Here is a 19,703-nt window from a genome sequence, read left to right as displayed (position 1 = left end):
CGGGCTTTTGGAGAGAAAGGGGGGGGGTTTCATTGAGTGTCAAACTTGGGAAAGACAGAAGTTAAATATTTTAATCAATAAGCTACGGGTAATAGGGAATCAGAAAATACTAGTAACAAGACTTTATTTCCATTCTTATTCGATCAATTTAGTGCACATTTAATGGGGGCTTACCAGGCCCTGGTAAGTTTAGGGCTGCAAGGAGAATGAGACACCTCTGCCTCTGAGTTTCGGTCTGGCAGAGGAAGGGTATGTGTAAGCAAATGCAGTGCATTGTGAGAAGTGCCTAGCCGAGCAGGGTGGGTGCAGTTTTGTGGGGTGTGACATTTATATAATTTGCAGGACCTTTTAGGGAAAAAGAAGACAAAATTCTGAGACCAAAATTAGGTATGGGGTCTTGGAAGTGTCCATTGTAAATGGGGTGGGGGGCTGAAACCCAGCTTCCCTCATTTAGGGTCAGCCCATGCCGACGGGAGACAGCCATGCAGGTTTCATAGATGGGGGTCGAGGAAGGGAAGTCAGAATAGACACGGTTTCAAAGGATAGAGCCTTCGGACTCCAGACCCCTTAAGCTGTAGTCTTGGATGATTAGCAGCAGGAGTGAGAAAGGTGAAAGGTCGGAGCATCCGGATACTCCGTCCACTTTCCAAAGCACATGGAGAAAATAAAGGCCGTGGCAGGGAAACAGGGACCTTGAAATGTGGCAAGACAAATGGTTGGGAAAGCAGAGGTGCTGGGCAGAAGTGACTGTTCAATGATTATGTCTTTATTTGGACGAACTAAATTCAAAATTCAAGAGGTACAGAAGGTTTATGGTGTTGCCAGTTTCTGGTATAGTTTTCTAGATCTAATCCATGCATACCCAAGCAGATATCTAGATATACTTTTTAAAAAAATATATTTTATTGATTTTTTGCAGAGAGGAAGGGAGAGGGATAGAGAGTTAGAAACATCAATGAGAGAGACATCGATCAGCTGCCTCCTGCACAGCCCCTACTGGGAATGTGCCAGCAACCAAGGTACATGCCCTTGACTGGAATCGAACCCGGGACCCTTCAGTCCACAGGCCGACGCTCTATCCACTGAGCCAAACCAGTCAGGTCTAGATATACTTTTTTAAAAGCATAAACAGTAGCACACAATACCCACTCTTCCCCACCTCTTGAGGTTTCTACTCAACCAGACATCTTGGAGATTGTTTCACATCAGGGCACAAAGGGCATCCTCGTTATTTTTCCCGACAGCATAATATTTCATTGTGAAGATCCACCCTGATGTACTCGCTTGGCCCCTACTGCTGCACGTTCAGCTTCTTTCCACTCTTTTGCTAAAACACCACTTGCTGCTGGGAATATCCTTCTAGAGACATCATTTTGCCCAAGTTTGAGTGTATCCCTAAGATAAATTCCTATGGGGGGTGCGGGAAGAGACTGGACAAAAATCGTACACCTATGGATGAGGACAGTGTGGGGGAGGTAAGGGCAGAGGGTGGGGTGGGAACCGGGTGGAGGGGAGCTATGGAGGGAAAAAGGAGAAACAATTGTAATAATCTGAACAATAAAGATTTATTAAATTTAAAAAAAGCATCTCAAACAAACAAACAAAAAAAGATAAATTCCTAGACATGGAAGGTATGTGGCCCTGGCCGATGTGCTCAGTGGTTAGAGCACTGGCCCATGCACTAAAGGGTCATGGGTTCAATTCCCAGTCAAGGGCACATATCTGAGTTGCAGATAGGTTCGATCCCCGTCCCTGGTCAGGGCACCTGCAGGAGGCAACCAATCGATGTGTCTCTTTCACACTGATGTCTCTCTCTTTCTCTCCTCCTCGCCCCCCCCTTCTACTCTCTCTAAAAATCAGTGGGAAAAATTTCTGCAGGTAAGGATTAACCAAAAATAGGGTATGTGCAATTGTCTCCTGGCCAGTGTAGCTCAGTTGGTTGGAGCGTTGTCCCATATACCAAAAGGTTCTGGGTTCCATTCCCTGTCAGGGCACATACCCAGGTTGCAGGAGGCGGCGAATTTATGCTTCTCTCTCACATTGATGTTTCTCCCTCTCCCTTCCTTTCTCTCTAAAATCAATAAAAACACATCCTCAGGTGAGGATTAAACATTTTTAAGGTATATGCCAGTGGTGGGCAAACCGCGGCTCGCGAGCCACATGCGGCTCTTTGGCCCCTTGAGTGTGGCTCTTCCACAAAATACCACGGCCTGGGCGAGTCTATTTTGAAGAAGTGGCGTTAGAAGAAGTTTAAGTTTAAAAAATTTGGCTCTCCAAAGAAATTTCAATCGTTGTACTGTTGATATTTGGCTCTGTTGACTAATGAGTTTGCCGACCACTGGTCTACGCAGTTGTAATTTTGATAGACATTGCCAAATTATCTCTCTCCAGCGATGTGCGCGTGTTGCGCTCACACCCTAGCAGAGCATGCCTGGCACTGTTATCTTTGCTTATCTGACAGGTGAAGGAGTAGCTCAGTGCGGCTGTGGCTGTGTTTACCTTCTTGGGAGTGAATTGGAACATCTTTTCATTCAGAGCTGTTTGTATTTGCTTTGCTGGGCAGGCACTAGACCTGTCTGTTGGCCAGATTACTGCTGGGTCATTAGGTTTTTTTCTTATTGATTTTGAATCGCTGTTCATATATTAGAGAAATAAGCACTTAGCTTCGAGTTCCTTTTATTTTCCCCCAGTGGTTCACTTCCTGAGACGTTAAGTTGGGAGGAATCGAGGGCCTGTGTCATCCCCCCAGTTTCTCAGAGGGGAAAAATATTGTAACTGTAAGTAATATACAGGGTGGAGAAAAGTAGGTTTACAGGTGTGTGTATGGAAAATAATACAATGATTAGTAAGTAATAACACAAGAGTAAACTCTGTTTGGCATACTCACAACTGTAAACCTACTTTTGTCCCACCCTGTAACTTGCAACTATACATGAAAGTTGCTAAGTAGATTATGAAACTTCAGTCTTGGTTCATTTGACAAATAAATGTGGAGCACCTCCTGGGTGCCAGCTGCTGTTCTAGGTACTGAGATTACAGTGGTGACCAAGGTCATGCTCTCCTGGGGATGGTGTACCAGTAAGGCAGATGCACCATGAGGGAGTAAACAGGAGAAATACTTATATATATAAAAGGCTAAGTGTCTGTCCATCCGACCGGTAGCTATGACGTGCACTGACCACGAGGGGTCAGACGCTCCACGCAGGAGCTGCCATGAAGCACACTGGCCATTTAAAAATAAACGGCACCACGGACCTGGAGCCGACAAAGCAACACTCAGCTTCCCCCAAGTGAGACACAGGCCCCGCCACCACCCCAGAGCGATACTTCACCAAATCGCAGCCAACGCTGCCAAGACCCCATGGCGCAATATGCGGCCCACAGCCCAGCCCAGCCCAGCCCGGACACGGTCACTGTGGGTGCTGGGTAATGATGTCACATAGCAACGCCTGGCTTCTTCTCCCTAGCGACTAGCCTCCTTGGAGTTTCTTCAGCCCAGGAACCTGACTTGCTTTATAGCCAGGTGCAAACATTTTACAGTTTAACCAAATATCTGTGAAGCCCTTTCCGTGCCTCATCTCATTTGATCCTTACAGAAGTCCTGGAGTGGGTAGATAGGAGACTCAGTAGAATACTATTTTCTTTTCATTAGCTGGAAAATGAAGATTTAGAAAGTTTAGAAACTTGACCTGACTGAAAAGAAGAAATGGTGGACCTTGAAAAGGACTTCAGGTTTTCTCATGCGCAGAATATAGTCAAACACGGCTGCAGTTAAATATTTTACCCTTTGTTCTCCCTGCGTGATCTACAATAATAATCGGCTTGGTGTTGATATTTACTGCTGTGTTGCTGACAATTACCTGAAAGAGAAATTGGGGTGCTTCACTGGACTGGAAAAGGTTTAGCTAAATCAGAAAGTAGGTCTAATTAAGCAAGTTTATTCTATATCTATAAAAGGCTAAGTTGACTTGCGCATGCCTGATACATATAAAGCTCTTGCTGGCGCCAATTGCACGTGTGTGTTTCTATCTGTCATTGTCGATCGTGAATTTGGTTGACACTTCTATTATAAAGGGCGAATAGTGATATTAAAATATTTCTCCTAATTAATTTCCTTTCAATGTGCACAAATCCATGCACCGGGACACTAGTCTTGAGATAATGATAAGTCTTATGAGAGAGGTGAAGTGGAGGTGACCTAGGAAGGTGTAGTGCTGGGCTGGTTTAGATTAAGTGGCCCAGGAGGGACTTTGTGTTAGGACCCGAGTGACTGAGTGTAGGACCCAGAACTGCCTGGCGGAGGGCAGAGCACGTGTAAAGGCCCTGCGGTAGGAGTCGAGGTCGGAAAAACTAGCACAGGCCTCAGGGGAAAGAACCTGAGAGGCCAGGGGAGGGGCTCAGTGGTGGTGGTGTGGGCTGCAAGAATCCACTGGACCGTCTGTGTGAGAGGGGATTTGCTTTTTCTTTGGAAATGTCCGAACCTAAAAGCAGAGAGAAGAGAGAAGGAACCACACACATCTTCAACCAGCTCAACAGATGTCAATATCTTGCCAATCTTCCTTCACCTATACTCCTACTTTTTTGGTGGAGAGGCTGGATTTTTTCCCCTTTCCCTCTTTCCTTGCCTCATTCTTTTCGTTGAAGTATAACAAATAACCAAAAAGTGCACAGATCGTACGTATACAGCTCAGGGGCACCCACTCCCTGAGCATGTCCATCCAGCCAGCGCCCAGATCTAGAAACTGATGACGGCAGCTCCCTGGGGTTCCCTGTAGTCTCTGCCTCCCAACGTCTAACATGCAATTGGAGCATAAAAGGGATCAAGCAGGATGGCCTCCACTCTGACCAGCTTCTCGCATTTATCACTATTCTCAGGAAGTTTATGCCGTCGTGTGTCCCTGTAGATGGCAGAGTGCTCGTTCTCATCGCTGTAGCATTCCACGAGTCACAGTTTATTTACCCCATCCACTTGTTGATGGGCACCTGGGCTGTCTGCAGGTTTGGGCTATTTCAAATGGCTCTGCCATGAACATTCTAGCTCATCTTTTGGTGAACACAGGTAGGCACTGGTGGTGGCTTATCCCCAGGCATGCAGTCGGCTTTAGAAATAGTGCCTGTATCCTTTGCTAGAGCTTCCGTTACAAAGAACCACAGGTTGGGTGTCTTACACAACAGAAATTTATTCTCTTACAGTTGTGGAGGCTACAAGGTGTCGGCAGGGTTGGTTCCTCCTGGGGGCTGGGAGGGAAGGGTCTGTCCCAGGCCTCTCTCCCTGGCTTGTAAAGGACGTCTTCTCCCTGTGTCTTCACATTGGCTCCCTTCTGCGCATGGCTGTCTCAGCTTCCCCCTTTTCATATGGAAACTAGTCATCGTGGATTAGGGCCCCTTATTTCTAAGTAAGGTCACACTCTGGGCGTCTGGGGTGGGGATTCCAACATTTCCTTTTTGGGGGGAACACAGTTCAACCCATAACAGTGCCAAAGCGTTTCCCAAAGTGGTCACAGAGTCTCCTCACCCACTATGTGCTGGAATATTTTAAAGTTTATTCCAGACATGGTACCGTTTGTCTCGGGAGTGCTTTAAAAGGACTTGGTCTGATTTACATTTTTAAACAATTCTATTTGTTCCATGGGATTGTAAGACAAGGTAAATATTTAATCAAGAAAGAAAAGATAAATAGAGAGTGGGCCCTCCTGGGACGGCCTAGGTAGGACACTCCAGAAGCCTGGGGTTGGAACAAATCTCCCAGGTGCTCTTAGCTCAGCGATGCCGTTCAGAGCCTGTGCCCCATCCTCACTGCCTGGTTCCAGGCCACCCCGTGCAGCTTCCCTTGGGGCTCAGGTGAGGCAGGGGGACTCAGGCTGTCTTTCTGTCCACCCCCTTCCACCAGGACATACAGCAGCTTCTCCAGCTCCAGCAGCTGGTGCTTGTGCCAGGTCATCACCTCCAGCCCCCTGCTCAGTTCTTGCTGCCGCAGGCCCAGCAGAGTCAGCCAGGTAAGGCCCCAACCTGGTGGCCTCCCCACTGCCCGCACAGAACTCCCCTCCCCCTCACTCTGTGTGTCCCTGCTTGTCTCCCCAGGCCTGCTACCGACGCCAAATCTATTCCAGCTACCTCAGCAAACCCAGGGAGCTCTTCTGACCTCCCAGCCCCGGGCCGGGCTGCCCACGCAGGTGAGTCTCCACTGAGCATGCCAGGCTGGGCCAGCCGTGGACTGGCTGAAGGCTGGGTGAATGAGGGTAAGGTGGGGGTGAGGGTCTCTTCTCTATTTGGCCCACTCCCCAGCCACAGAGGCCAGGACAGGAGCTGGGAGACCAGGAACCCAGCAGTGTCTACCACTAATTTGGTGTGGAACCTTAAGCAAGTCACTCCCGCTGTCTGGATCTTCCTCTGTAGCAGTGATTTTCAACTGGTGTGCCGCAAGAATTTTTAAAACGTGCAATACCTGACTATTTAGTCAGGGGCACTGACCTCTTTCCCCATAGATTGTCAAATTTAAAAATGACAACAGCCAACACAACAATAGCCGTCTAGTGTGAATGAATCAAAATTATACCTATTTTTTTGTCAGATGGGTAAAAATATATATTTTTGGTGTACCGCAGAATTTTAGTAATTAGTTTATGAGTGCTATGAGATGGAAAAGGTTAAAAATCGTGGAATGAGGGGAGTCAACCAAATCAGTGGCTTTTAGCCCTTCAGGCACATGGACTCCTTTGAGAAGTCGATGGAAGATTCGATCCGACCCCACTACCCCTGAATGCACATGTGCACGAACACAGGAACCTTGGGAGGTTTGAAAGTGTTTGGGTTCAAATGCCTTGGGTCTCTTTCAGGACACCAAATGGAAGGTTCTCTGAAGAAGGGTCTGCTGGGTTCTAATTCACACCCACCTTCCAGATCAGACACTGAAAACCGGGGGCTCACACCATATTTTAAAAATGGAATTCGTTGACAAAATTCCCAGAAAATGCCAGATTCCCATCTTCTCTTGACAAACCGGAAGTTCTGGCGAAACTGATCTGTTGTCCATGTGGCTTAGGTGGCAGTTGGCAGCTGGTCACTGGCCAGAGCAGGGGTCCCCTCAAACAGGGCGTGAGCTCTCCAGCCGCCTCGGCCTCCCCCTGCCTGGTCCCCTGGTCTTTCTTGGTTTGCTGCCTGGGTTCTAGACTTGCATAAAGAATTGTTCACAATCCGTTACAGATTTCAAAATTCCCTTCTACCCATTTTTGTAACAGTCCTTTCAAAGAATTATATGAACTCTTTAGAAAACCCTAAAAGTTTAGGAACGAATAGAGGGCCTAGTGCAATTGTGAAATTCAGAAATGCTCGGAAAGTCAAGTTCTTGTAATGTGGGCACCAGAAGTCATTTGGCTGCAAAACCTGTCTTGACCTGATTCAAGGCGAGGAGTGACTTTGCTTTATTCCTCTTGTGTGATTCGGGCTTTGCTGAGAATGTTAATGTGTCCGAGTACGGGGGTGATGCCTGGACCCTGATGGTGGCGTCACATCACCTCAGGTATATGCCCCCTGTAGGCTTTCTAAAATATGAGAAATTCCTGAATTCCAAAATAGATCTGGCCCCAGGGTTTTGGATAATGGATCAGCGACCTGTGTGACCAGCTTCCCTGCACCCACCGCCTGCTTCAGATCTTCAGTGTTTAGGGAAATACCATTTTTTAACCAAGTTTTCCCAACAAGCCCATGCAACAGGCAGAACAGCCGTGATTGTTCCATCCTGCGGAGGGGGACCCTGAGTTCCCCAGCAATTCCTAGCAGAGCCGGTCCTTGACTCCCTGTGGGAGCGGAGATGCAATCATGGCCCCCAGCTCCAGGGAAAGAATCCGCGGCGCAAGAACCCGCCTGCTCCTTCAGGGAGTTTGCAGGCTGGGAGGGAACCTGCGGGCTGAAGCTGGGAGGCAGGCAGGGAGGGAGGGAGGGAAGGGGACTGCGCAGCCATTGCTGAGACCCATCCTGGTCCTTCGTCCTGCATCCCGCTCACCTGCCCACCCCACCAGGCCGTGACCCGCCCCACGCTGCCCGACCCGCACCTCTCGCACCCGCAGCCCCCCAAATGCTTGGAGCCACCCTCCCACCCCGAGGAGCCCAGTGACCTGGAGGAGCTGGAGCAGTTCGCCCGCACCTTCAAGCAACGCCGCATCAAGCTGGGCTTCACGCAGGTCTGGGGCCACCGGAACCGGCGGTGGGCGTGGGGGTGAGGGGCGGGGCGGACCCCGGGGTGAGGGGCGTGGCCAGCCGTTGGGCGGGGCGAGCCCAATACCAGGAGCCGGCTCTGACCGCCGTCCTCGCCCTGCCCGACGGCCCAGGGTGACGTGGGCCTGGCCATGGGCAAGCTCTACGGCAACGACTTCAGCCAGACGACTATCTCCCGCTTCGAGGCCCTCAACCTGAGCTTCAAGAACATGTGCAAACTCAAGCCCCTCCTGGAGAAGTGGCTCAACGACGCAGGTGGGACTGGGCTCCCAGGTGGGCGGCAGGCGCAGGGCCGGAGGGAGGCACCCTCTCATGCCCCCGTCTCCTCCGGGCACAGAGACTATGTCTGTGGACTCCAGCCTGCCCAGCCCCAACCAGCTGAGCAGCCCCAGCCTGGGTTTCGATGGGCTCCCAGGCCGGAGACGCAAGAAGAGGACCAGCATCGAGACAAACGTCCGCTTCGCCTTAGAGAAGAGTTTTCTAGCGGTGAGGCCTGGTCCTGGGCGGCGCTGCGGGCGGCGGGTGGGAGAAGGGCGCCGGCTAATGAGCCCTCTGCCCGCAGAACCAGAAGCCTACCTCAGAGGAGATCCTGCTGATCGCGGAGCAGCTGCACATGGAGAAGGAAGTGATCCGCGTCTGGTTCTGCAACCGGCGCCAGAAGGAGAAACGCATCAACCCCTGCAGCGCGGCCCCCATGCTGCCCAGCCCCGGGAAGCCGGCCAGCTACAGCCCCCATCTGGTACCAGAGCCCTGGGGGGCACAGAGCTCTGCCACCTCCTTGCCCCGCAGCAGGCACCTGTGTGAAGCACAACCTGCCTGGCTGTCCACAGTGCCGAGAGCAGAGGCAGGGAGTGGCCCATGGGGGGCGCACTGTCACACAGGGACGCGGAGTTTCCAGGGAACTGTGCTCTTATGTGGGCGATACAAGCACCCACACATACCAACATTGCCAGACAGTTATCACAGGACGTTGTCACACAGGGATAGAGACCAGGTGGGAGATGCAGGCACCTCCCCACACAGGTTCACAGGCGGGGGCATTACAGCCCTGGGTGTGCACACAGACCCGCTCCGGATCAAACACATTAGGACATCCCTTTGTTCTATCTAGTGTGGAAAGGGCTGTGACTCTATAGAGAGGAGCAAGGAGCCCAGAGGAGCACCCCCCGCCCCCCATGATGTGGAGGAAAGACGGACCATCGGAGCTAGTCATAGAGGACAAGAGAGAGCCAGCCACGTGAAGGACAGGCAAAGGGACTAGGGTACACAAAGGCCTGGAAGCCAGACTGTCAAGCCCAATTTGAGGAACTCCAGTACATTTTAGTGTGTGGAACTGGAATGTATTGAATGAATAGGGGAGGGGGTGGGAGGAGGTAGGAGCCAGACACCCAAGTTATATGCTGAGGAGCTTGAACTTGAACTTGGTCAGTGCAGCGCTAAGGAGAGACAGGGTCACATTTAGTGTGAGGCTCCTGGGGCTGATGGAAGGATGAGACGAGGCAGGGAAGCCAAGGAGACTGGTGGATGTTCCCAGAAAATCAAGCCATTTGCCTCTGATGCAGAGTCAACCCTGCCATCATCCCCCACTTCAGACTTGCAACGGCATGGTGTCAGAGGGTGGGGAGAGCCCTCAATGGGGAATTACTTGCTCCTGCTGGTGGCTCAGGATCACCTGGGGTACAAGTGGAGAAAGGGGGAAACACCTGGCACAATACCAATAGAGCGTCGTACCCAGAGCCCCTTCACCACCCTGGGGACAGAGGAGGAGGGGTCATACCCACAGGAGCACCACAGGGATTGGTGGGAGACAGTGGCCTGACCATGCCTTCTCTCCTCTCTCCCCAGGTCACACCCCAAGGGAGTGCTGGGACCTTGCCGATGTCCCAAGCTTCCAGCAGTCTGAGCACAACAGGTCAGGGAGGGCAGAAGATGGTAGGGGTGGGGTCGGGGGGAAGAACACAACACAGGCCTGAGCCCAAGGGTTGCAAGTGGCTCAGGGTGTCCATGGGCCTCAAGGCTGAGCCTGGGGATGAGGGGGCAGGGAGGACAGATGGGAGAGGGCAGACTCCCCCCTCCTGGCCAGAGAAAAGCATGGGGTTGCTGAAAGGTGATGTACTTGGGATCTGTTCCTGGCATTTATAAACTGTGTGAACTTCAGAAGTGACTTTACCTCTCTGGGCCTCAGTTTTTATAAAATTATTGCGAATGTATAATACATGCAGAAGCCATATACATGCATATATACATACAAATGTCACACACACACACTTGTTTTTTTTTTTTTTTTTTTTACTTTAGAAAAGAAGGAGAGAGAGAGAACTAGAAACATTAATGACGAGAGAGAATCACTGATAGACTGCCTCCTGCATGCTCCCTACTGGGGATCGAGCCTGCACCCTGGGCATGTACCCAGACTGGGAATTGAACCGTGACTTCCTGATTCATGGGTAGATGCTCAACCACTGAGCCACACCAGCCGGGCCACACACACTCTTTTGTACAAAGCCCTCCTTTCCTGGGACACAGCATCATATACATAAGAGTACTATTTTTAAAAACCCACCATATTGCCCCTTTCCAAGTTAGAAAATAGTAGGTGGAGGTTTATAAAAGTAGTAAGGGTGTGCCTGGAACTGTTCTAAATGGTTTATAAGAACTAGAGGCCCGGTGCATGACATTCGTGCACTGGGGGTGGTCCCTCAGCCCAGCCTGCGCCCTCTCGCAGTCTGGGACCCCTCGGGGGATGTCCACCTGCCAGCTTAGGTCTACTACCCACGGGCAGACAGACATCCCCCAAGGAGTCTTTAGTGCTACCACGGATGTGGGAGAGGCTCCCACCACCACCGCTGTGCTTGCCAGCGGTGAGCCCGGCTTCTGGCTGAGTGGCACTCCCCTGTGGGAGCACACTGACCACAGGGGTCAGCTCCTGCATTGAGAGTCTGCCCCTTGGTGGTCAGTGCGTGTCACAGGGACTGGTTGTTCCCCCGTTTGGTCGATTTGCATATTAGGGTTTTATTATATAAGATATTGCCTCATTTAATCCTCACACCCATTTTATCATCCCATTTTCCTGATGAGAGAACTGAAGGCCAGAGAGGTGAAGGTGCTTGCTCAAGGGCACAGGTGAGACACAACAAAGCCAGGCGTTGTTACCCTGGCTGTCACGCCTGAGTGGGCTCAGAGCCCTCTCAACCTGCCAATTCCTGAGCCGAAAGCTGGTGCCCAGCTGCACCCCTCATGCATGCCTGGCTCCCAGAGGGATCCTCAGGGCTTCTGAGCGCCTCCAGTTCTTATCTGTATAGAAAGAGCCTTGGGATGAGGTTCAGGGCAGGGCACTGAGCTTGGGCTCAGTGACAGCTGCTCTTACTTCGATGACTGTGATTGCTGCCACCATGGCAGAGGCATGACGAAATGGCCCTGGCAAGAGAGGGCAGGAGGCCTGAGTTGGCTCTGATTGAGGAGGTGCTGGGAGACTGCGGCTGGAGGAGGCAGGCAGGAGGTGACCCAGCCTCCTGGGTGGAGGACCAGTGGAAGCTGAAGTCTCCCTCTCTCTGTCTCTCTCTGGCAGTTACTACCTTATCCTCAGCTGTGGGGACTCTCCACCCCAGCCGGACAGCCGGAGGGGGTGGGGGCGGGGGCGGGGCCGCGCCCCCCCTCAATTCCATTCCTTCTGTCACTCCCCCACCCCCGGCCACCACCAACAGCACAAATCCCAGCCCTCAAGGCAGCCACTCGGCTATCGGCTTGTCGGGCCTGAACCCCAGCGCGGGGTAAGTGGGCAGTTGGGGAGACTGTGGGGAGAAGCAGGGTCGCTGCTGCTTCCTGGGTGGGGAGCCGAGCCCCAGTCCCCAGTCCTGCCGGCCCCGCCCCTGCTAATGCCTCTGCTTTGCCTCTTGCAGAAGCACAATGGTGGGGTTGAGCTCTGGGCTGAGTCCAGCCCTCATGAGCAACAACCCTTTGGCTACTATCCAAGGTGCGTGCTGCCTCATGTCACTCCCATGGTCACCAGCCCTGCCCTCACGGGCCTCGAGCCCCTCCATTGCTGCTCCAGCCATGCCATCTGCCCCTGCTCACTGCATTGCTCACCTCTTCATACCCACCTCACCTTTGGGGAAGGTGTGAGGGCTATTCATGGGGGTCATTGGGGCTGATGGGAAGACAGGGGGCACTGTGGGCAGGATGCTGGAAGGTGCCCCCAGCCCAGCCTCTCTCTCTCCCTGCCAGCCCTGGCCTCTGGTGGAACCCTGCCCCTTACCAGCCTTGACGGCAGCGGGAACCTGGTGCTGGGGGCAGCTGGTGCGGCCCCGGGGAGCCCTGGCCTGGTGACCTCGCCGCTCTTCTTGAACCACGCTGGGCTGCCCCTGCTCAGCGCCCCGCCTGGCGTGGGCCTGGTCTCGGCAGCCGCTGCTGCTGTGGCAGCCTCCATCTCCAGCAAGTCTCCGGGTCTCTCCTCTTCCTCCTCCTCTTCCTCCTCCTCCTCCTCGTCCTCCTCCTCCACTTGCAGTGAGGCCACAGCACAGACCCTTGGAGGCCCAGGGGGGCCAGAGGCAGGGTCCAAGCCTGAGTGAGGGCCCGCCATGCCTCCCCTCCTACTCCTCTGACCCCCACTTTGGTCCCCGCCTAGAAGACAGCGAGGAGGCCAGCGACGGAGGTGCAGGAGGTCCTTGGAGCAGGAGTGATAAGGGAGAAAAGACCAAAAAAATCAAACAACCAAAAAAAAAAAAAAAAAAAAGAAAGAAAGAAAGAAAGAAAGAAGAGAAACCAACAAAAAAGAAAACCAAAAATAATCACAACAAAAACCAGCTGCCCCAAAGGAACCAGAGGTGAAAAACAAACAAAAACCAAAAACAGACCAACCCCCCACCCCCCCAAACCAAACCAAACCAAAAACCAGTTGCAAGCCAGACCTCAGTGTGCTCATCCTCACAGCTAGGACACCAAATAAGAACCCCAGCCAGGGGCCGAGACGCCTGAGGGCGGACCTCACCCTGAGCCCCTGGCTGTGGGGCCAACCTGCAACCTTGCCTCCCCCAGCGGGGGGCCAAAGAAGGAAAAAGAGAACGTGCCAGCCTCCTAGCCCCAGCCCCCAGCCCTGGGCCAGGGAAGACACGGCGCAGCCTGGGGTAGAGGGGTGGGGCTCAGAACCACCACCAAATGTTCTTTTCCAAAAGGTGAAAGAGAAAGGGCCTGAACAACCTTACACCAAATATTCAGTAGCTTCATCCAAAGGATGTACAGAACTTTTAGCGTTGTGTTCAACAGAATGTGTCCCCACCATGCGTCCTCCTTTCCCCTCCCCAGCTCTCCCCACCCAGGCAGGGGGTCTTGCTTTAACCTCCTCCCTCCCCCGCCAGTGGAGAGTGCAGGGGAAGGCCTGGGATGACTTTTCACCCCTGTACTCCCCCCCCCCTTTCCCTTTGAAGGGTGGGCTAGGCCATTTTTGCTAAGTTCTAGCTCTCACATGTCCCCCCTCACTGGGTCACCCTCTGGGACCTCTCCCCTCCCCGGCCTATGGAGAGGTGGAAGTTCCAGGCAAAGAGGGAATGAGGTGAGGGCATCCAAGTTGTCTTTCCTTCCATCCTTGTCTGTCAGTTTCCCTGAAAAAAAATTCATATTCCAGTGCCTATCCGTGGAATCCTTCACGTTCTTTGACATTGACCAGAAACCAAAAAGAGAACTCACTTCACTCCCTCTCCCCCCCACACCCGTGCCCCTCTGATACTGGCAGATGCCTCTTCCTCTCCCTGACACATGCAGACACGCACTCACCCCAGTGGTGAGGTTCCTTGAGATGGCATCCCCATCAGGGTCCGTGTGGCGGGGACAGTGCCATGACCTGTGGTCCCCATCTGAGAGGGCACCATGGTGGCCGCTGCTCCTACGAGACCTCCCTCTAGTCTTGGCTGGACCCTGTGTTTGCTCAGCCCCGGACACATCTGCAGGACCACAGACAGAGGAGAGACACCGCTGGGAGCCACTTTGCCCCCTGCTATTGTGGAGGCCAACAAAGTTTTGAACCAAAAACAAAAAACCAAACAAACAATAAATTAAAAGTAGAAAAAAGAATTTATATATATATTTAAGGGAGAGAAGAAGAGAACTCTTCAAGAATAAGAAGGAGCCGCGAGGCGGAGCCAAGCCCTGTCCAGGCCCTTGGTCCCCAAGGCGGGTGGAAGGACAGATGCTTCTTTCTCTTCACAAATACCTCATGGACGTCGTCTTCGGGAAAGCCGGAGGGGGGCAACGGGGCAGGGCCTGTCCCTCAGCCAGGGCAGATGGAAGCGGGTGGGCAGGGCTGAGAGGGTGCCAGGGACTGGGGTGAAGAGCCCCATACTCCCTGCCCCACCCCAATCAACTGAAAAAGCTTTAAAAAAACAACAGGAAAAAAGGAATAAGAAGACAAAAAGAATGGATGAAGGAAAACTAACACTTTCGGGTGGTTTGATTCCTCCTTTGATTTCTTTTTCTATTCTGTCTGTCCTCTCCCCTCTGTAACTTTTCTCTCTGCTTCTCTCTCTCCGCTTCTCTCTCTCCCTCTCTCTCTCTCTCTCACTCTCTCTCTCTCCCCTCTCTTCCTTCTTCTCTCATCTCTCTCAATCTCGTTCTTTCTGTGTCTCTCCTCAAACCAAAGTGTTGCTGTGAAGGACGAGAGCCATGGAAATCAGAGTGGCCCTGCCCCTCGCTGGGCAGAGCAGAGCAGAGGGAGGGGGAACCCCCGAGACAGTGCTGCTGGACACTGAGGAGAGGCAGACAGAGCCTCGGATGCCACTCTGGGCCCTGAGGCCTCCGCATTCTTTTTCTCGTCTCCCTTCTCCCACCCGGGAAATGAAACTGTTGGGCTGGGCCACAGAGGCAGCAGAGACTCGGCTGTTTCGGGGGTCTGGGGTGCCTTGTCTGGTAGCAGTGGAGTGGCTGCCCCTAGGACCCTGGCACCCATGATGGGGCCTGGCATGCCATCAGCCAGCCTCGCCGGAATGTAAGAATCTCTGCTGAACGACTCCCTGCCCTCACCCTACCTCTGAGTTTGTCCATTTTTATTTCCTGAAGAGAAGAGACTATTGAGAGGGCCTGGGCAGACAATAAGGACATTTGAGCAGAGCAAAGTTAAAGGAATTACAACCAAAAACCCCTCCGAGAAGACAGGCAGCATGGAAGGCATGGTGGAGATGACTCAAACAAAAACTATGATTTCAGACCAAAAAAAAAAACAAAAAAAAAAAGAAAAGAAAAGAAAAAAAAAACAATAAAATGGGGGAAAAAAAGAAAAAAAATCCAGGACTCACCACCACCACCCACTTGATCCTGCTTCCTCCCCATCAAGTCCTGCCACCTGGGACCTCTCCCCAACCCCAGTGTTGGGGGAGTGGGGCAGACAGCAGAGGAGGAAGTAGGGAGCAGGGATAGGGCCAATGATGCCCTGACACTGGTGGAGGGACCCCCCCATGCAGCGGGGGGTGGTGGGGACCCTCCCCATACAACCCCTATAACTGGGAAAAGAAAAACAAGAATAAAAGAAAATTCCTGGGCGGGGGGAAAATAACCAAATCCCAAGCTTTAACTACAGCTGTGAAACCAAATATTGGGAAGGGGGTGGGAGGGAGGGAGGGGCAAGTGTGCCCCAGGTCTCCCCCCTGGGCCCCCTCCCCCGAGGACTCGAGATAAGGCACCAAATACCTCATAGAACTTTAATGTTAAAAAAAGGAAACCAAATATCGTTGGCTGGGGGCCGGCCAGGGCAAGGGGCTGGGGGTGCGGAAGGGAGCCAGGGTTGGGAAGGTGATGGGGGAATTTGTGCCCCCCACTCCCCTCTTGCCCCTTCCACTCCAGTCCCCCGGCTGAACTCCGGGAAACAAAACTATCTCATCGTTTTTATTTTGTGGTCTGTACAGAGCCTGTGTCCGTGTGTCTGTGTGAGCGAGAGATTTGGGGGGTTGGGGAACATTATATGGGGGTTGGGGAGGGAGACCCCAGACCAGGCTCTGGGCTAGGTGCCATGACTAAGGTGAGGGGCCAGGGGCCTGGGCTATAAAGAGAGGAAGATGAATGGATTGGAGAAATGGGGCAGGGGGTACCCTCTGAATTCCTCTTCTCCCCAACCATGACCTCCTGCTTGAGGAAGGGACAGAGACTGGGTCTACCCTAATGGTGGACCTTTTAATTGTGCCAAAAAAAAAAAAAAAAAAAAAAGCCAGTAACTAAAACACCTGTCTCTGTTGTCTCCTGGGAGGGAGGGGCGGGGTGTAAGTGGGGATGGGTGGAGATTGGGAACTCTGGCTCCTGTATGAGTTGGGACTAAGATCAGGAGGAAGGGGAAGGATATGTTTCCCACACATCTCTCTGGGGAGGACCAAGAGAGAGGGTCTCCACATCCAAGCCATGTAGGGGGTGACCTCCTGACATGACTAGATTTCCTCACCCACCCAGATCCCAGGTGCCTCTCTTCCATTTAGCCCAGGGTAGGGGGAACTGAGTGAGAGAGAGAGTGAGACAGACTGAGCAAGATTGAGACACGCGGGCCCCCACTGGCCTCTGAGTGGGAAAGGCAAGTGCGAGAAATAAAGGCCTCCAAGAGAAAAAAGAAACAAACCAAAGATTTAACCATTAAAAAAAACACAAAAAAACCACAGACAACTCCGCTACCTTTTTATACGTTGGAAAAAAAGTGAAAAAAGTTAAAATTAAAAAAAAATACACAAAATAAGCCGCAGTTCCTTCGTGCGGTTTGAACTTTGACCTCAGCAGTCTCCAAAGCAAGATGACGATGACAAAGGCGAAACAAAAAAAGAAAAAGAAAAAATAACGTATATTTTTAAGTATTTGTCCTTGAGATGTTAGCTCCTTGTTAAACACAAAAAGGAGAGAAAAATCCAGACAGACGTGTTGCTGGGACGGAGACAACTATTTACTATGTCTGTGACCCCTCCTCTCTGCCTCCCCCTTCCTCCCCCCTCCTCTTTCCTCTATCCCTGCTGCCCCTCCCCCAGCCTGTCCTCCAAGCCCAGGGGCTCAGTATTTATTTATTTATATAATTGCAGGGTGACTGGGGGCCTCTCTCAACAACTGTAGAGAAGGCCTTTGGATGGTGGGTAGGGAATGGGCAAGGAGTCTTTGGGGAAAAGCAGGGGCTTGATCTTTGATCAATTCCTCTCTGCTGGCTCCTTCCAGGCTTCTTATCCCACTGCTGCCACCACTACCTCCCAAATCCAAGGCTGCACTAGGGCAAGGCGATCCCCCACCATGTAAAGATCTGATTGGCTCAGCCCTTGCTGGGTGGGTGTCTTTCACCTACTCCTTTGAATGACTGGGTGGAATGGGGATGGGAGGAGGTGGCAACAGGTGGGCATAGGAGACCAAGAAGTGGCTTCTGGAAATTGACTAGGCCCTGGAGACCTTCTCCATTCTCACCAAGTTAGCCCCCCCTTTCAGTTCTGTCTGACCCCTGTGTTGGTAGCCCTTCCCTTCCCATCCTGTACCCCCTTCCTGTCTCTTCTCGTGGTAGCGGGTTAGCGTTTCAGTGTTCTTAACTCCAATCTGCTTGTTCATTGTACAATGTGCTTCTTTTAAGGCCCCATTTTTGTAACTTGAGTGTGTCATTCATCTGAACAACATCAAAAAATAAAAAATTAAAAACTGTACAGAGAGAAATGCTGCCGGCTCTCCCTTGGTCTTCTCTGTCTGGGAAGGGTCGTGGGGAGAAATCAGGGTAAGGGGTGGGTATGTGTGTGCTGGGGAGGGAGGGCTTTACTTCTGTTAGGTAAACATTCACTCAGAAGGAAGGTCTGGTGTGGTTGTTGGTTGGATCGCTGTCCTGCAAAAGGTGGAAAGGTGGTGGGTTAAATTCCCAGTCAAGGTCAGGGCACATACTCAGGTTGTGGGTTCAATCCCGTCAGGGCCCTTCCTGGAGGCAACCTGTCGATGATGACATCAATTTTCTTTCCTCTCTCTCCCTTCTAAATATCATTGAAAAGCATATCCTTGGGTGAGAATTTAAAAAAAACAAGTAAGGCCCAAGCAAGGTTTTTTTTTGCCAATCAGAATACCAAGGTTTGAAACTTAGGATGAATTCAAATCTCAGTTCTGCCATTTTATAGACATGTGATCTTTGATATGTAAGCTTCAATGACCTCATCTGTAACAAGGACAGTACCTATTCTGGGGTTGGTAAGAATTAAATGTTGCAGATTTCAGGCACACTGTCTAATAAATGAGAACCACAAAAAAAAAAAAAAACCAAAAAAAATAAAATAAAAAATAAACAACCAGGGAACCAGTATTTCCCCACTTCCATCCTCAGAGGACTAACAAAATCCTTTAAAAACTGAGTTGGGCCCTAGCTAGTTTTGCTCAGTGGATAGAGCATTGGCCTGCGGACTGTAGGGTCCCAGGTTCGATTCCAGTCAAGGGCATGTACCTTGGTTGCAGGGTCCCCGGCCCTGGTCTGGGTGCGTGCAGGAGGCAACCAATCGATGTGTCTCTCTCACATGGATGTTTCTCTGTCTCTTCCTCTCCCTTCCACTCTCTCTAAAAATCAATGGAAAAATATCCTCAGGTGAGGATTAACAAACAAAAACAAAACTGAGTTGGCCTAGCTGGTGTGGCTCAGTGGTTGAGCACTGACCTATGAACCAGGTCGAGATTCAATTCCCAGTCAGGGCACATGCCCGGGTTGCGTGCTCCATCACATGTGGGGCATGCAGGAGGCAGCCAATCAATGATTCTCTCTCATCATTGATGTTTCTATCTCCCTCTCTCTTCCTCTCTGAAATCAATAAAAATATTAAAAATATGTATTTAAAACAAAAAATGAGTTGACTTGAAGTTGTCTGGTGAAACAAAATATATACCCTCTTTTTTTTTTTTTTTCAGCGCAACATACACTCAAATTTTTGTGGCCATACTAAATCATTTGAAAGGAAGAACAGCTTTCAGGGTAGGCCAGGGGCTGATCACCAAGACTTCACAACTGAAAACCAGGAATGGTATCACAACTGGGTTTTCTCACTGCCATCAGGTCTCCTTGTCACTGTTCCATTCTCTGATGTATGGCACTCAGGTGTTGGGATTCTGCAAATTCAATAGTGAGGGATGGTGAAGAGGAGAAAGGAAGAGTGGGAGGATTTCGGTCATTCAGACAGATTAAAAAAGTATCAGCACTGCATTGTTTTGGCAAGATTGAGAGACAGCCCTGGCTGGTGTTGCTCAGTGGATAAAGCGTCGGTCTGCAGACTGAAGAGTCCCAGGTTCGATTCCGGTCAAGGGCGTGTACCTTGGTTGCGGGCACATACCCAGTAGGAGGTGTGCAGGAGGCAGCTGATCGATGTTTCTCTCTCATCGATGTTTCTAACTCTATCCCTCTCCCTCTGCCTTCCTCTCTGTAAAAAAATCAATAAAATATATTAAAAAAAAAAAAAAGATTGAGAGACAAGTCAGTAGGGATAGGGGAATGGGTTGTTGGAATGGAGATTCAGAATACTCTGAGGAGTCATTTG

The 19,703-nt window shown here is 51.4% G+C and overlaps 1 protein-coding gene across 5 annotated transcripts in view; it reads left to right on the top strand.

Annotated features, from left to right (window-relative positions):
- The window catches only part of POU2F2 (POU class 2 homeobox 2), a 78,781-nt gene extending 61,006 nt beyond the window's left edge, over positions 1-17,775 (top strand). For 2 of the 5 annotated variants that reach the window (XM_080645489.1, XM_080645490.1), the window contains exons 8-17: positions 5,891-5,996; positions 6,082-6,173; positions 8,019-8,180; positions 8,328-8,469; positions 8,552-8,700; positions 8,777-8,953; positions 10,060-10,126; positions 11,783-11,984; positions 12,114-12,187; positions 12,439-17,775. In XM_080645489.1, the coding sequence (XP_080501615.1) occupies positions 5,891-5,996; positions 6,082-6,173; positions 8,019-8,180; positions 8,328-8,469; positions 8,552-8,700; positions 8,777-8,953; positions 10,060-10,126; positions 11,783-11,984; positions 12,114-12,187; positions 12,439-12,782 (1,515 nt within the window). In that variant the 3' untranslated portion in view covers positions 12,783-17,775. The remainder of the gene's footprint in view (positions 1-5,890; positions 5,997-6,081; positions 6,174-8,018; positions 8,181-8,327; positions 8,470-8,551; positions 8,701-8,776; positions 8,954-10,059; positions 10,127-11,782; positions 11,985-12,113; positions 12,188-12,438) is intronic. The other 3 variants (XM_080645491.1, XM_080645493.1, XM_080645492.1) reach the window with 3 other exon arrangements.
- The last annotated feature ends 1,928 nt before the right edge of the window (positions 17,776-19,703 follow it).

This window comes from Plecotus auritus (genome assembly GCF_963455305.1).
Source record: "Plecotus auritus genome assembly, chromosome: 10".
Classification (NCBI taxonomy): domain Eukaryota; kingdom Metazoa; phylum Chordata; class Mammalia; order Chiroptera; family Vespertilionidae; genus Plecotus; species Plecotus auritus.
This window is presented reverse-complemented; position numbering and strand designations above follow the sequence as displayed.